The sequence below is a fragment of the Ranitomeya variabilis genome, chromosome 5, assembly GCF_051348905.1.
Source record: "Ranitomeya variabilis isolate aRanVar5 chromosome 5, aRanVar5.hap1, whole genome shotgun sequence".
NCBI classification, from domain to species: domain Eukaryota; kingdom Metazoa; phylum Chordata; class Amphibia; order Anura; family Dendrobatidae; genus Ranitomeya; species Ranitomeya variabilis.
In genome coordinates this window covers 9571400-9588676 of record NC_135236.1, presented here as the reverse complement: position 1 = coordinate 9588676, position 17277 = coordinate 9571400, and the positions used below count along the sequence as shown (strand labels likewise).

General features: G+C 49.5%; 1 protein-coding gene across 1 annotated transcript; it reads right to left on the bottom strand.

The window, feature by feature from the left end:
* Window positions 1-5016: 5016 nt before the first annotated feature.
* On the bottom strand, window positions 5017-8122 carry MOSPD3 (motile sperm domain containing 3). Its single transcript, XM_077261556.1, has 6 exons — window positions 7982-8122; window positions 6905-7133; window positions 6751-6826; window positions 6163-6374; window positions 5923-6087; window positions 5017-5529 (listed from the first exon to the last, which is right to left on the bottom strand). Exons 2-6 carry the CDS (start codon window positions 7077-7079, stop codon window positions 5498-5500), a joined length of 660 nt encoding a protein of 219 aa, XP_077117671.1. The 5' UTR covers window positions 7080-7133; window positions 7982-8122; the 3' UTR covers window positions 5017-5497.
* Between the last annotated feature and the right edge of the window lie 9155 nt (window positions 8123-17277).

The window sequence follows — 17277 nt, the reverse complement described above, 5'->3', positions numbered from 1 at the left end:
TATGATGCAGCTATTCTTTATTTCTTGCATCCGTGGTTTTACAACAATTCCAGATGGTGACAGTTACATTGTCCCCAGTACACAAGATCACCTCCCCGGGGCCGATAGCACCACTGCCACGATACCAGGCGATACTCACTGTCTCCCAACTTGGGGTTGGCCCACAGATTTCGATTCTCCCGGCAATATTGTCTGTAGTCAATCCACGTTCCTCAAGATGGCAGGAAACAACCGACGCCCATGTGTCTTTAAGAAAGTTCCTGAAATCCAGATGACATCCCTCAATGACGCGCGTGTCCAGCCCAGCCGGCAACCGACCTCCAAACTCCATAGGCCATCCATCCATGTGCTCCAGGACCTCATCCCAGATCCTCTCCCTCCGATGTCACTCTCCCGACTTCCTGACTAAACATGTGGCTTCTCCCTCCCTCCCTCCCATATAAACAATTTATTTTAGCTCAAAAAATGAAGACTATTCCAGAAGTCCATCTCCTGGGACAGCATACGAGACCCCCTGTTATGACGGCTCTCCTGGTCTACTATCCCCATCCACACAATGGGCCTAGTGACTGGGAGTACAAAGGCTTGAAGCACCCAAGATACAGATGAGATTAATAGAATAATTGCTTTACATTTACCTTTAGCAGTCTCCTGTCTGGCCTTAAATATACATAAGATCTAGCCAGCTCTCCTTCCTCTGCTTACTGTCACTGAAGGGAAACATTGATTCCTGAGGATGAACTGACGAGCAAGCAAATCTCTAATAAAAGACTAATATTGACCTAACAGGTGTTCCATTCTGGAAAACGTCTGCTTCCCTTAGAGCCGTGGACTCCGCTCTACGTTCATTGGTCCAATAAGAGGCATAGATGCTCATGAGGAGAACATCATTTTACCTCTATACAAGTCACTAGTGCGACCACACTTAGAATACTGTGCACAGTTCTGGTCTCCGGTGTATAAGAAAGACGTAGCTGAACTGGAGCGGGTGCAGAGAAGAGCGACCGAAGTTATTAGAGGACTGGGGGGTCTGCAATACCAAGATAGGTTATTACACTTGGAAAAACGAAGACTAAGGGGTGATCTTATGTTAATGTATAAATATATGAGGGGACAGTACAAAGACCTTTCTGCTGATCTTTTTAATCATAGACCTGAGACAGGGACAAGGGGGCATCCTCTACGTCTGGAGGAAAAAAGGTTTAAGCATAATAACAGACGCGGATTCTTTACTGTAAGAGCAGTGAGACTATGGAACTCTCTGCCGTATGATGTTGTAATGAGTGACTCATTACTTACATTTAAGAGGGGACTGGATACCTTTCTGGAAAAGTATAATGTTACAGGGTATATATATTAGATTCCTTTATAGGGCGTTGATCCAGGGAACTAGTCTGACTGCCGTATGTGGGGTCGGGAAGGAATTTTTTTCCTCAATGTGGAGCTTACTATTTGCTACATGGTTTTTTTTTTGCCTTCCTCTGTATCAGCATGTTAGGGCATGTTAGGTTAGGCGATGGGTTGATCTAGATGGACTTAAAGTCTTCCTTTAACCTTAATAACCATGTTACTATGTAAAACACTAGTGCATGCCCGCATCACCTCCCGCCACAACTACTGCAACCTCCTACTCTGTGGCCTCCCCTCCAACACTCTCACACCCCTCCAAACCTGATAAAACCTGCACCTCTATAGGATCTAGCAGGCAAATAGATTTGATCCTGGAGCCGACCTCATTGTCTTTCCTCAGTCACCCAGTCTCTATCCATTATGGTTTTCACAGTGTGGTGATGCTCTAGGCCATTATTTGGAGACATAATACAAGGAATTGAGGTTTACTTCCTCCTCCCATTGCTTATGTCTCTAAAAACAAAACTTTAATTTCAATCTTTTTCCGATGAAATATCAGAATTCTCCCCATGCAAGTGGAATGGCTTCACTGTAATTATACCTGCTGCCCACTCACCACAGATGACTGTGTGAGAGCACGATTTATACACCTCTATCCTAACTCCATTTTGGATATTCTACATGCATTTCCTGTTTTCCGGAATGGAGTTTGAGTCTGTCTGCGTGTTTTGAGATGAGGGGTTTTTGGAATGTCTTTGTCTAAAGACTTAGAAGTAACAGAGAAACAAAACCAAAGTGAAAGACACACCTAAACACTTCATCTGGGTGTAGACAGTATTACCATTAGCCAATGAGATGTATGTATGCTAATGCCAGCACATATTAGAGATAAGCTGAGCCAATTATATTGTTACACTGCATGAATACTAATAACCTATATGAGATAATGTCATGACATAATAAAGAGAGATCTGCCTTGATGCTCAATGTATCAGTGTGGCTCTTCCGTGCACGTATTTAGATTTTAGAATGTTATTTGGAGTAGGCATGTCGTCTCAGAACGTCCCACATGATGTGGTGACGACAAAGGCCATGTCCTGCAGACTAGTAATGAGACCGTCCGCTTCATCCACTCAAATCCACATTCCAAGCTGATCCTCACGATTGGCCAATTCTTTCCGTCACATCGTGATCCTCGCAGTCAGTCTCTGCCCCCACTTGGATCAAATCCTAGCAATAATCCCCTTCCTCCGTGCTCAGGTCCGATGCTTTCTCCAATCAGGTCTGATCAGATTCTCATGGTCGGATACTTCCTCCATTCGGATCAAATTCTTGAGATTGTAAAGTTTTCTTTGCTCAGGTCAATGCTCTGATCTGATTCTTGCGGTGCGACTTTCCATCGGCTCATGTCCACGCTTGGATATGATTCTCATGGTAGGACGCTTCTTTGGCTCAGGTACACGCTCAGATCTGATTCTTGCGGTTGGACGCTTCCTCAACTCAGGTCTTCCATGGTTCAGATTCGCGCTCACATCAGATTCTCGCAGTTGGATGCTTCCTCCGCTTGGATCAGACTCTCTCGGTTGGATGCTCCTTTCACACAGATCAGATTCTCGCAGTTGAATGCATCCTCTGCTTTGCTCTGATTCTCACGGTTAGACGCTTCCTTTCCTCAGGTCTGTGCTTGGATCCAATACTCGTAGTTGGACGCTTCCTAGTCTCAGGTCGGTGCTCAGATCAGATTCTAGCGGTCAGATTCTTCCTCAGCTCTGGTCTGTGTTTGGATCACATTCTCGTGGGTTGGACTCTTCCTCCGCTCAGGTCCCCGTAATGATTTGATTCTCGTGATTGGACACTTCCGCAGCTCAGGTTGGCACTCTGATCCAAGTCTCTTGGTCAGACACTTACTCCATTCAGGTCCGTGCTTGCATTTGATTCTCACAGTTGAACACTTCCTCCCCTCAGGCCGGTGCTCAGATCAGAAGCTAGCGGTCAGATGCTTCCTCCCCTTGGGTCTATGCTTGGATTAGATCCTCACGGTCGGATGCTTCCTGGCTCAGGTCGGCACTCTGATCGGATTCTTGCAGTCTGATTCTTTCTTGGTTCAAGACGGAGCTCACATGCGATTCTCGTGGTCGGATGCCTCCTGCACTCGGGTCCAAGCTCGTAAAAGATTCTCGAGTTGGACGCTTCCTCTGCTCGGGTTTGTGCTTGGATCCAATACTCACGGTTGGACACTTCCTCGTCGCAGGTCGGTGCTCAGATCAGATTCTTGTGGTTGGATTCTTCCTCGTCTGAGATCAGATTCTCGCAGTTGGACGCTTCCTTGTCTCAGGTCGGTGCTCAGATCAGATCCTCGCGGTTGGACGCTTCCTCGTCTCAGATCAGATTCTCGCGGTTGGACGCTTCCTCATCTCAGATCAGATTCTCGCGGTCGGACGCTTCCTCGTCTCAGATCAGATTCTCGCGGTCGGACGCTTCCTCGTCTCAGATCAGATTCTCGCGGTCATACGCTTCGTCTCAGATCAGATTCTCGTGGTTATACGCTTCCTCGTGTCAGATCAGATTCTCGTGGTTATATGCTTCCTCGTGTCAGATCAGATTCTCGCGGTCGGACGCTTCCTCGTCTCAGATCACATTCTCACGGTTGGACGCTTCCTTGTCTCAGATCACATTCTCACGGTTGGACGCTTCCTTGTCTCAGGTCGGTGCTCAGATCAGATTATTGCAGTTGGACGCTTCCTCGTCTCAGATCAGGTTCTCGTGGTTATACGCTTCCTCGTCTCAGATCACATTCTCACGGTTGGACGCTTCCTTGTCTCAGATCACATTCTCACGGTTGGACGCTTCCTTGTCTCAGGTCGGTGCTCAGATCAGGTTCTCGTGGTTATACGCTTCCTCGTCTCAGATCAGATTCTCGCGGTTGGACGCTTCCTCGTCTCAGATCAGATTCTCGCGGTTGGACGCTTCCTCGTCTCAGATCAGATTCTCGCAGTTGGACGCTTCCTCGTCTCAGATCAGATTCTCGCGGTTGGACGCTTCCTCGTCTCAGATCAGATTCTCGTGGTTATACGCTTCCTCGTCTCAGATCACATTCTCACGGTTGGACGCTTCCTTGTCTCAGATCACATTCTCACGGTTGGACGCTTCCTTGTCTCAGGTCGGTGCTCAGATCAGATTCTCGCGGTTGGACGCTTCCTCGTCTCAGATCAGATTCTCGCGGTTGGACGCTTCCTCGTCTCAGATCAGATTCTCGCGGTTGGACGCTTCCTCGTCTCAGATCAGATTCTCGTGGTTATGCGCTTCCTCGTTTCAGATCAGATTCTCGTGGTTATGCGCTTGTTCGTCTCAGATCAGATTCTCGCGGTTGGACGCTTCCTCGTCTCAGATCAGATTCTTGCGGTCGGACGCTTCCTCGTCTCAGATCAGATTCTCGCGGCCGGACGCTTCCTTGTCTCAGATCACATTCTCACGGTTGGACGCTTCCTTGTCTCAGGTCGGTGCTCAGATCAGATTATTGCGGTTGGACGCCTCGTTGTCTCAAATCAGATTCTCGTGGTTGGACGCTTCCTCCACTCGAGTCCGGTTCTTACGATCGTTTTTTTTCATTTATTCATTATGATATTTTGTTAGCTTTTGTACAGACCAGCACATGACTAATCTCGCTTTACAGGGTGCTGTGAAACTGAACATCACCCCCCTCGTAATTAGCGCGAGGGATGGACGCTGCATTTATTCAGTAAGATCGTGTTACATGCACATACAAAATGATTGAAACCTCCCCCATCTCTGCATCGCTCTGCAGACCACATTGTCTGCAGACGAGCAGCGGGGGACAGGCCGGAATACAGAAAGTTTACAGATCTACATCAATATAGACAACTGTCCCACGATACGGCTCTTACACAGGCAGAGCCACCTGGTGCTGCAGAGACTACTGGACCTTCTTACATTGGCAGCACACAGTTATAATGACAACATGGCGGCTCATCGCCTGAGCTCACACTCCATGCAGCTCCAGTATCAGCTGACCCCACACATCCGGCTGAACGTCCAACGTGGCAGAAGGCGAAGATCTGACATCCCCCATACATGAGGCGAGTGTGGCCGCCAGGAGACACATGGACACGTCCCATCCTGCACATCATCAGGCCTGGAGGAAAACCATGGTAAGGAGGCCTGCAGGGGCAGAGGTGAGAAGGTCAGGAACAGAGGACCACCCAGACCCTAACCATGTTTTCATCACTGCCAGAGCTGCAGCAAGAACTACACCCGAAGCTTCTAGAACACTGCTCCAATCACAGCCAGAGCAGCAGGAGGAAGCCGGAAGATAGGACATGATGTAAGAGCAGAATAGTGAGTGCAGCTCTGGAGGATAAGACATAATGTAACAGCAGAATAGTGAGTGCAGCTCTGGAGGTGACTGGAGGATAAGACATAATGTTACAGCAGAATAGTGACTGCAGCTCTGGAGGTGACTGGAGGATAAGACACGATGTTACAGCAGAATAGTGACTGCAGCTCTGGAGGTGACTGGAGGATAAGACAGGATGGAGCAGAGATCTGACTTACCTAACACATAGGCTGCGACCAGTTTCTGGATGACGGAGACGTGGAGGTTTTCGTTGAGGAGGCTCCGGGGGTCCCCTTGCAGCGGCAGCATGAGCACCAGCAGTGCGATCAGCCCCACCAGGATGTAGAGACTGAAGAGTCCAGGAGACAGCGGGCGGGAAACACCTGGCACAAGAGACAGCACATACAGGTCAAGTAGAGATAAGCGGCGCCGTTACCCCCTCACCGCTGCTCTCCTACCTTGCCGCATAGAGAAGAGGTGGGAGGGCGGCCTCCACGCTGCGGGGTCTCGGACTCCTCGCTCTCTGGACTGTGGTTTAGTTGGGTGTAATATGGCAGGAATGTCCTTACTCCCGACAACAGCTCGTCCGTCGCCCTCCTCCCACACCTCCACCCGGAACCGGTCCATGGTGCCATAGTGCCGGGCGCGGATATCCCGATGCCGCGTGACTCTACGGGGGAAAGAAGGAAAAGTGAGATCAGGTTCCCCGGAGAACCGCGCCAGCCGTATGTGTAACCGCAAATATCCCTCACTCCCCTGGGCAGCTGGGCAATACCGCACAGCCCACGCCTCCTGGGGGCAATATTGTGCAGCCCACGCCTCCTCGGGGCATTACCGTGTGGCCCGCGCCTCCTTGAGGCATTACTGTGAAGCCCATTTCTCCTCCAGGCATCACCGCGCGGCCCGCGCCTCCTCGGGGCATTACCGTGTGGCCCACGCCTCCTCGGGGCATTACCGCGCGGCCCATGCCTCCTTGGGGCATTATTGTGAAGCCCATTTCTCCTCCAGGCATTACCGCGCGGCCCGCGCCTTCTCGGGGCACTCACATGTCTATGCAGGAGTTCGGTCTGACGATCCCCTCGGCATCGATCACGGTATAACGCAGCGGAGCTGTGGACAGGACTGCGGAGAAGAAGAGATGGCGGTCACAGGATGGCCGTGCTCCGGCTCTACGCAGCGCGTCTGCGGGGCACCCCCTACCTTTGTATCGCAGCCCTCGGGGGAAGGGGTTGTACAGGGTGAGCACCTGCTTGTGGCTGCTCTGCTCGTCAGCGTAGAAGTCCAGAGCCGGAGGAAACACAAAGACGGGGAGGGCGGACAGTGAGGGGGGAACAGGCGTCGTCCTCCGCTCCGCTCCTGGCGCCCCCCTCTGCATGGCAGTGATGACATCACATCCCGGAGGACACGAGATCACACGACACCCGGGGGCCTGCGAGACGGAAAAGTCAGAAGACACACGGCACCCCGCGGCAGAGCGTCACCGTCATCAGCGAAGAGACTGAACCGACGGGAGAGCGACATCACCGGAGACACAGGACACTTCACCGGACGCACACACGTCATGCTACACACACGGCACCCCGCGGCGGAGCGTCACCGTCATCAGTGAGGAGACTGAACCGACGGGAGAGCGACATCACCGGAGACACAGGAGACTTCACCGGACGCACACACGTGATGCTGCACACACACGGCACCCCGCGGCGGAGCGTCACCGTCATCAGTGAGGAGACTGAACCGACGGGAGAGCGACATCACCGGAGACACAGGAGACTTCACCGGACGCACACACGTCATGCTACACACACGGCACCCCGCGGCGGAGCGTCACCGTCATCAGTGAGGAGACTGAACCGACGGGAGAGCGACATCACCGGAGACACAGGAGACTTCACCGGACGCACACACGTCATGCTGCACACACATGGCACCCCGCGGCGGAGCGTCACCGTCATCAGTGAGGAGACTGAACCGGCGGGAGACACAGGAGACTTCACCGGACGCACACACGTGATGTCACACACGCATTGCCAGCCGCACACACATGATGTCACACGTCACCACACACATGATGTCACCACACACACACATGATGTCACCACACACATACGTCACCGGACCGGAGGATCTCTCTTATACTACATGAGGAGACACGAATGACGTCACGGAGGCTTCTCCTCGTCACAGTGACGTCAGACCTCTACTACCGTCTCCTATATAACTGTGCAGACCGGCGCAGGGTCCGGATACTCCCGGGTAACGGGACCTCAGCGGTACCTGCAGCTTCCGCCATGTCTCCGGCTATTTCCCAGTGTCCTGGTTCATCGTTCTGATTGGTCAGAGCCGACGTCAGTCACTCGATTGCCTGGAAACAGTTAACAGCAAAGAGGCGGTGTCCAGTTCCCAGTACCATCATTGGCCAAAAGATAACCAATCAGCATTGGCCATTGCCGTCGCTTAGCAACAGAAAGAACCACCATCTGTAACGACGTAACGCTGAGAACGTATTGTGCCGTCGCCATTTTCTTAGAGACCAAAATCAATTGAATAAAAGACGAATCTTACAAAAAATGGCGGCCGTGCTAGAGACCAACGCGTCCTGGATGTTCTAGAAATACAAAGACAAGTTACACATTGGCCGGCAGAGGGCGACAGAGGACACAGAAGTGACAGCGCTGAGCATCCGCAACGTCCTAGACGTACAGCAGAGGAAGGGTCGCGCTGGTACCATGGTAACGGCCACCTTTACTATCCGTGTACCCAGCCTGAGGTCGGAGCCCAGAATCAGGAATAGCAGGTTCTGAATGCTGTGCACTGGATCACTGAGCGCACTGGATCACTGAGCGCACTGGATCACTGAGCGCATCTGATCACTGAGCGCACTGGATCACTGAGCGCACTGGATCACTGAGCGCACTGGATCACTGAGCGCACTGGATCACTGAGCGCACTGGATCACTTAGCGCATCTGATCACTGAGCGCATCCAATCACTGAGCGCATTAGATCACTGAGCACATCAGATCACCGAGCGCACTGCATCACTGAGCGCACTGGACCACTGAGCACACTGGACCACTGAGCGCATCTGATCACTGAGCGCACTGGATCACTGAGCTCATCAGATCACTGAGCGCATCAAATCACTGAGCGCATCCAATCACTGAGCGCATCAGATCACCGAGTACACTGGACCACTGAGCGCACTGCATCACTGAGTGCACTGGATCACTGAGCACACTGGACCACTGAGCGCATCTGATCACTGAGCGCACTGGATCACTGAGCGCACTGGATAACTGAGCGCATCCGATCACTGAGCGCACTGGATCACTGAGCACAGCAGATCACTGAGCGCACTGGACCACTGAGCGCACTGCATCACTGAGTGCACTGGATCACTGAGCACACTGGACCACTGAGCGCATCTGATCACTGAGCGCACTGCATCACTGAGCGCACTGGACCGCTGAGCGCATCGGATCACTGAGCACACTGGACCACTGAGCGCATCTGATCACCGAGCGCACTGGACCACCGAGCGCACTGCATCACTGAGCGCACTGCATCACTGAGCACACTGGACCACTGAGCGCACTGGACCACTGAGCGCATCTGATCACTGAGCGCACTGGATCACTGAGCGCATCCAATCACTGAGCGCATCCAGTCACTGAGCGCATCAGATCACTGAGCGCATCCAATCACTGAGCGCACTGCATCACTGAGCACATCAGATCACTGAGCGCATCCAATCACTGAGCGCATCAGATCACTGAGCACATCAGATCACTGAGCGCATCCAATCACTGAGTGCATCTGATCACTGAGCGCATCAGATCACTGAGCACATCCAATCACTGAGCGCATCAGATCACTGAGCACATCAGATCACCAAGCGCACTGCATCACTGAGCGCACTGCATCACTGAGCGCACTGGACCACTGAGCACACTGGACCACTGAGCGCATCTGATCACTGAGCGCACTGGATCACTGAGCTCATCAGATCACTGAGCGCATCAAATCACTGAGCGCATCCAATCACTGAGCGCATCAGATCACCGAGTGCACTGGACCACTGAGCGCACTGCATCACTGAGCGCACTGGATCACTGAGCACACTGGACCACTGAGCGCATCTGATCACTGAGCGCACTGGATCACTGAGCGCATCCGATCACTGAGCGCACTGGATCACTGAGCACAGCAGATCACTGAGCGCACTGGACCACTGAGCGCACTGCATCACTGAGCGCACTGGACCGCTGAGCGCATCGGATCACTGAGCACACTGGACCACTGAGCGCATCTGATCACCGAGCGCACTGGACCACCGAGCGCACTGCATCACTGAGCGCACTGCATCACTGAGCACACTGGACCACTGAGCGCACTGGACCACTGAGCGCATCTGATCACTGAGCGCACTGGATCACTGAGCGCATCCAATCACTGAGCGCATCCAGTCACTGAGCGCATCAGATCACTGAGCGCATCCAATCACTGAGCGCATCAGATCACTGAGCACATCAGATCACTGAGCACATCCAATCACTGAGCGCATCAGATCACTGAGCACATCAGATCACCGAGCGCACTGCATCACTGAGCGCACTGCATCACTAGACCACTGAGCACACTGGACTACTGAGCGCATCAGATCACTGAGCGCATCCAATCACTGAGCGCATCAGATCACTGAGCGCATCAGATCACTGAGCGCATCCAATCACTGAGCGCATCAGATAACTGAGCGCATCCAATCACTGAGCGCATCAGATAACTGAGCGCATCCAATCACTGAGCGCATCAAATCACTGAGCGCATCAGATCACTGAGCGCATCAGATCACTGAGCACATCAGATCACCGAGCACACTGCATCACTGAGCGCACTGCATCACTGAGTGCACTGGATCACTGAGCACACTGGACCACTGAGCGCAGCAGATCACTGAGCGCACTGGACCACTGAGCGCATTGCATCACTGAGTGCACTGCATCACTGAGCGCACTGGACCACTGAGCGCATCTGATCACTGAGCGCACTGGATCACTGAGCGCACTGGATCACTGAGCGCATCCAATCACTGAGCGCATCAGATCACTGAGCGCATCCAATCACTGAGCGTATCAGATCACTGAGCACATCAGATCACCGAGTGCACTGGACCACTGAGCGCACTGCATCACTGAGCGCACTGGATCACTGAGCGCACTGGACCACTGAGTGCATCTGATCACTGAGCGCACTGGATCACTGAGCGCACTGGATCACTGAGCGCATCCGATCACTTAGCGCACTGGATCACTGAGCACAGCAGATCACTGAGCACACTGCATCACTGAGCGCACTGGACCGCTGAGCGCACTGGATCACTGAGCACACTGGATCACTGAGCGCATCCGATCACTTAGCGCACTGGATCACTGAGCACAGCAGATCACTGAGCACACTGGACCACTGAGCGCACTGCATCACTGAGCGCACTGGACCGCTGAGCGCACTGGATCACTGAGCACACTGGATCACTGAGCGCATTGGATCACTGGGAGCATCGGATCACTGAGAGCATCGGATCACTGAGCGCACTGGATCATTGAGCGTACTGGATCACTGAGCACAGTGGATTACTGAGCACACTGGACCACTGAGCGCAGCCGATCACTGAGCCCACTGGGTCACTGAGAGCATTGGATCACTGAGCACCTGCAGATTTACCTGCGAGATCAGAACGCCGCGTCGAAGATGCTGTTATTCCTTATCGTGCGAACGTGGCCAATATGGTTGTTTTTTCTTTTTCTTTTCTTACAGGAGACGAGGGCTTCGGTGGAATTAGGAGTTAGGCGAGTAATACGGTGTTTAGTCTGATTTCTAATAAAGGACTTTATTCTGGCTGTGTCTTTATTTACCATATAACTATAGGATTAGTAATGGATGGGCGTCTTACTGACGCTTCTCCATTACTAACCAGTGGGCTTGATGTCACCTGACAATACACAGGGGACATCAGCCCCCCCCCCCCCCCAGCTCTCACCCCACTTGCCACCGCTACAGGGCAACTGAGAAGAGCGAGGCTAAGTGCCAGAATTGGTGCATCTAATAGATGTGCCTTTTCTGGGCAGCTGCAGGCTGCTATTTGTAGGCTGGGGAGGGGTCAATATTCATGGCCCCTTACCAGCCTCAGAATACCAGCCCCCAGCTGAGAGCTTTAGCGATCATGGTTGTCAAAAATGGGGGGGGGACCCCTCTATTCTTGATAACCAGCCATGATAGCCCTGAGGGTTGCAGCCCCAGTTTTGCCTGGCTGGTTATCACAAATACAGGGGAACCCATGGCATTTTTTCACATTTATTTATAGTGCAGGAGCCGGCTGATGAATACTCTGTTATGAGCGGCAGCAGGCGTAGGCTGATGGGAGTAGTAGTCCCATCAGCCTACGCCTGTAACCAGAGGTAACATTTCAACTTCGAACAGGTTAGGGATATTGTTGTTTTTTAGTTTTGTTTGTTTACAGGTGACAATGGCTTCAGGGCATTAGGTGTGAGTGTAATGTGATTTTTTTATTTTATTCTTTATTTTACTTTTCAGTACAACTCTCAACATTGTCCCCTGCTCACGCTGACCTCAGAGCAGCAGACAATGATGAGAGCACCCGGCGCCTGGGAACAGAGAATACCACTGTACTGAGGTATCTCCACCTAGTGTCCTAATCAATGTTCTGCACTTTCCCTATTCACAATATAAACATCACAGCATTTACATGGCAGCATTTAGTAGTAAAACTTATACAGTAAGAACATTTCACCAAGAGAACGGTGGGGGTCTTTTCAGTCTTTGTAACCCCCTACAATATCATGGACAGAATGCATGCTGCACAATGATGACGGACAGATGACATCCGTGTGTCATCAATGTGACACGTACCGGCGCCTGGGAAGAAGTGGTACAGTTTGCGCTGTTCCCATGCACCGGCTGCTGAAGGCAGCTCTCATCATTGTCGCCTATTCTTCATGTGATCAGTGCGACCAGATGACAATGATGGGAGTTGTATTCAGCACCCACTGTGCACATTCTGTGTAAAAGTAAGAATTAAATTAAAAAAAATGTCGTGGCCTGCTGCATAAATTTCATAACCAGCAGATAAAAAGCCGACAGCTGGGGCAGATGTTACTAATCTGTGGAAAGGGACAACATCCTATAAAGTTCCCAGGCTGCTAATATCAGCTCACCGCTGTATACCTAGCCTTTCCTGGGGAGTTTACGGGGGACCCCAGAAAAAAACTGACGTTGGGTTCCCCTATAAATTCTAACCAGCAAACGTAAACAAACAGCTGTGGGTTGATATTTATAGCCTGGGAAGGGGCCATGGATACTGACCGCCTTCCAAGGCTACCACCAGCATCAGCCCTCAGTTGCCCCAAAAATGACGTATCCAGAAGGTGCGCAAACTCTGGCACTTAGCCTCGCTCTTCCAACTTGTCCTGGCGCGGTGGCAAGTGGGGTTTGTGCTGTCAGCAGTCATCAAGCCCAGAGGTTAGTAATGGAGAGGCGTCTATAGGATGCCCCATTAGTAGCACTATAGTAAGTATTGAAATAAATGCACAGCAAGAATAAAGTCCTTTATTTCAAATAAATACTCCCCGACCATATTTTTCTCATTAATTATTCCTCACCTGTCCCGGGCACTAATGGCCACAGGCGGTAGCTTTTTCCCGCTGGCGTCCTTAGATCAACACTAGACAGTTGGTGTGCAAATACTGCGAGGTGTGTGGGGCATTAGCTTTGTGTCAGTGACCAAAGATTGCCAGGATGGGTGGTGGCGCCAGGGAGGTGGCCGATGCCACGGATGGTGGGGAGGAGGCGGAAGATGATGTTCCTCAAGCAGAGGGGGAGTCTAGAACAGACCTCCGAAGGAGCCAGCGGTAAGTCCCGCGGTGGGCCGCTCACCACCTGCCCGTCCCCCCAGCCAGGCAGGTATCTGCGTACTCAAAAGAAATTCCACAACAATTTTTGGGGTCTTACCCTTGTAAAAATAAAAAAAAAATTAATGCTAGAAGATCACGTTTGTGAAAAAAAACAGATTTTTTATTTTCACGGCTCTATGTTATACACTTTTGTGAAGCATCTCGGGGTTCAAGGTGCTCAGCACACATCTAGATCAGTTCGCTGAGGGGTATAGCTTCCAAAATGGGGTCATGTGTGCGGGGTTTCCACTGTTTAGGCACATCGGGGGCTCTCCAAATGTGACATGGGGTCCGATCTCGATTCCAGCCAATTCTGCATTAAAAGAAGTCAAACAGTGCTCCTTCCTTTCCGGATGGAAAGTGGCTGTCGTCACTTCCGGTCATGTGACGCGCTCCATGGAGACGCGTCCCCTGTTCCGGAGATGACGGCGGCTCTACCATGCATGGTAATTTAGTTCCGCCGTTCTCACCTGATCACTATCACTGCACACTATCTGATTGGTCTTGCTCTATATAAAATGCAATGCGATGGGCTCCTTCTCAGTCTCCCTCGTCAAAGCTTAGGCGAAACGCGCGTCGGGTCGTGTGGGTCTACCATTGGGGAATGTATAACTACGGCAATATACTATCGCAGCACAATTATGCTTGATGCACTGACACAGTGTGCATCGTAGTGGTTAGGCTATTTGTATTGGGTATCCCCTATTATTACTATTAATGATTTACTACTTTTTCTATTCATTCTCTTGGGGGAATCTATCATTTCTGCACAGAACTCACTTTATTTTATGAATTTATTTGATATATGCATTTTTAAATAATGAAATTTGAGATGTGAGTAAACTACTGCATAATAGCCTATATATATATATATATATATATATATATATATATATATATATATATATAGTTATCTGATTATTTGTGCGCAGTAAGAACATATGATAACAAAGGTGTACTAAGTCTGTCTAATAATTTTCTGGTATACTCCTGCAGTAATGTAGGAATTCATTAATAATATCTAGACCGTTTAGTACTATTGCTTGGATAATTGATTTATTGTATTTTACTGATAAAATGAATTTTTTGATCTATGTCCTTATTGTCCATGCCCTTATATGGCACCTTGCATTTATCGCCACCTGGTGGTCTGTTCCCTTATATATTACTATTGTATAATAATAAACTATATTTTCTTGAATATATTGGTTGTGAATCATATTTGTAGGTTTTTGGAAAATAAAAGACATTTAACCACTTCATGACCTTGGGATTTTCCATTTTTCCGTGTTCGTTTTTCGCTCCCCTCCTTCCCAGAGCCATAACTTTTTTATTTTTCCGTCAATTTGGCCATGTGGGGGCTTATTTTTTGCGGGACGAGTTGTACTTTTGAACTACATCATTGGTTTTAGCACGTAGTGTACTAGAAAACGGGAAAAAAATTCCAAGTGCAGTGAAATTGCAAAAAAAGTGCAATCCCACACTGGTTTTTTGTTTGTTTTTTTTGCTAGGCTCACTGAATGCTAAAACTGAGCTGCCATTATGATTCTCCAGGTCATTACGAGTTCATAGACACCTAACATGTCTAGGTTATTTTTTACCTAAGTGGTGAAAAAAAACTCCAAACTTTGCTAAAAAAAAAAAAAAAAAATTGCGCCATTTTCCGATACTCGTAGCGTCTCCATTTTTCGTGATCTGGGGTCAGGTGAGGGCTTATTTTTTGCGTGCCGAGCTGGCGTTTTTAATGATTCCAATTTGGTACAGATACGTTCTTTTAATCGCCCGTTATTGCATTTTAATGCAATGTCGCAGCAACCAAAAAAACGTAATTCTGGCGTTTCGATTTTTTTTCTCATTAAGCCGTTTAGCGATCAGGTTAATGCTTTTTTTTATTGATAGATCGGGCGATTCTGAACGTGGCGATACCAAATATTTGTAGGTTTGCTTTTTTTTAATTGATTTATTTTGATTGGGGCGAAAGGGGGGTGATTTAAACTTTTATATTTTTTTTATTTTCTTCACATTTTTTGTAACTTTTTTTTTTACTTTTGCCATGCTTCAATAGCCTCCATGGGAGGCTAGAAGCAGGCACAACCCAATCGGCTCTGCTATGTAGCAGCGATCTGCTGTTCGCTGCTATGTAGCAGAAAATCAGGTGTGCTGTGAGCGCCGACCACAGGGTGGCGCTCACAGCTACCGGAGATCAGTAACCATAGAGGTCTCAAGGACCTCTATGGTTACAATGGAGAAGCATCGCCGACCTTCGATCATGTGACGGGGGTCGGCGATGCGCTCATTTCCGGCCGCCCGGCCGGATGTGGTAGTTAAATGCCGCTGTCTGCGTTTGACAGCGGCATTTAACTAGTTAATAGCGGCGGGTGAATCGCAATTTCACCCGCCGCTATTGCGGGCACATGTTAGCTGTTCAAAACAGCTGACAAGTCCCGGCTTTGATGCGGGCTCACCGCGGAGCCCTGCATCAAAGCAGGGGAGCTGAACTCAGACGTACTATCCTATCCGAGGTCAGTAAGGGGTTAAGTTAAACTTTCTTGTATCATGGCCTCATTGCTGCACGGACACAAAAGTCACTGCCTTACAATTGTCACTAGTGATCCTTGTATTTTCCGTACACTACACACTATGTACAGCACTCAGGTGTATAATGTCACTGGTGATCACTGTATTACCTGTACACTATATACAGAGCTCCTGTGTATAATGTCACTGGTGATCACTGTATTACCTGTACACTATACACTATATACAGAGCTCCTGTCAAAATAAAGATTCAGAAAGCATAGAAAAATAATACTGTTGGCTAGAGACATCTCTCCATTAATACATAGAAATATATATTTATAGTGGATAATTCATATATTACCTAATGATGGATACAGAGTATCCATAAACCACTATTGCTCAAAAATAAAATCAATAAAGTTTATTGAAAAAATGTTAAAAGACATATAAGCAAACAGAGAACATATACAGTACAGAGCAAAAGTTTGGACACACCTTCTCATTTAAAGATTTTTCTGTATTTTCATGACTATGAAGATTGTAAATTCACACTGAAGGCATCAAAACTATGAATTAACACATGTGGAATTATATACTTAACAAAAAAGTGTGAAACAACTGAAAATATGTCTTATATTCTAGGTTCTTCACAGTAGCCACCTTTTGCTTTGATGACTGCTTTGCACACTCTTGGCATTCTCTTGATGAGCTTCAAGAGGTAGTCACTGGGAATGGTCTTCCAACAATCTTGAAGGAGTTCCCAGAGATGCTTAGCACTTCTTGGCCCTTTTGCCTTCACTCTGCGGTCCAGCTCACCCCAAACATCTCGATTGGGTTCAGGTCTGGTGACTGTGGAGGCCAGGTCATCTGGCGTAGCACCCCATCACTCTCCTTCTTGGTCAAATAGCCCTTACACAGCCTGGAGGTGTGTTTGGGGTCATTGTCCTGTTGAAAAATAAATGATGGTCCAACTAAACGCAAACCGGATGGAATAGCATGTCGCTGCAAGATGCTGTGGTAGCCATGCTGGTTCAGTATGCCTTCAATTTTGAATAAATCCCCAACAGTGTCGTCAGCAAAGCCC

Coding starts and splice junctions, on each gene's coding strand:
- MOSPD3 (XM_077261556.1), bottom strand. CDS start 7,079: ATGCAGAGGGGGGCGCCAGGAGCGGAGCGGAGGACGACGCCTGTTCCC. Junction 6,375..6,750: donor CCGAACTCCTGCATAGACAT/GTGAGTGCCCCG, acceptor TTTCCCCCGTAG/AGTCACGCGGCATCGGGATA. Junction 5,530..5,922: donor GGTCGCAGCCTATGTGTTAG/GTAAGTCAGATC, acceptor CTGCCCCTGCAG/GCCTCCTTACCATGGTTTTC.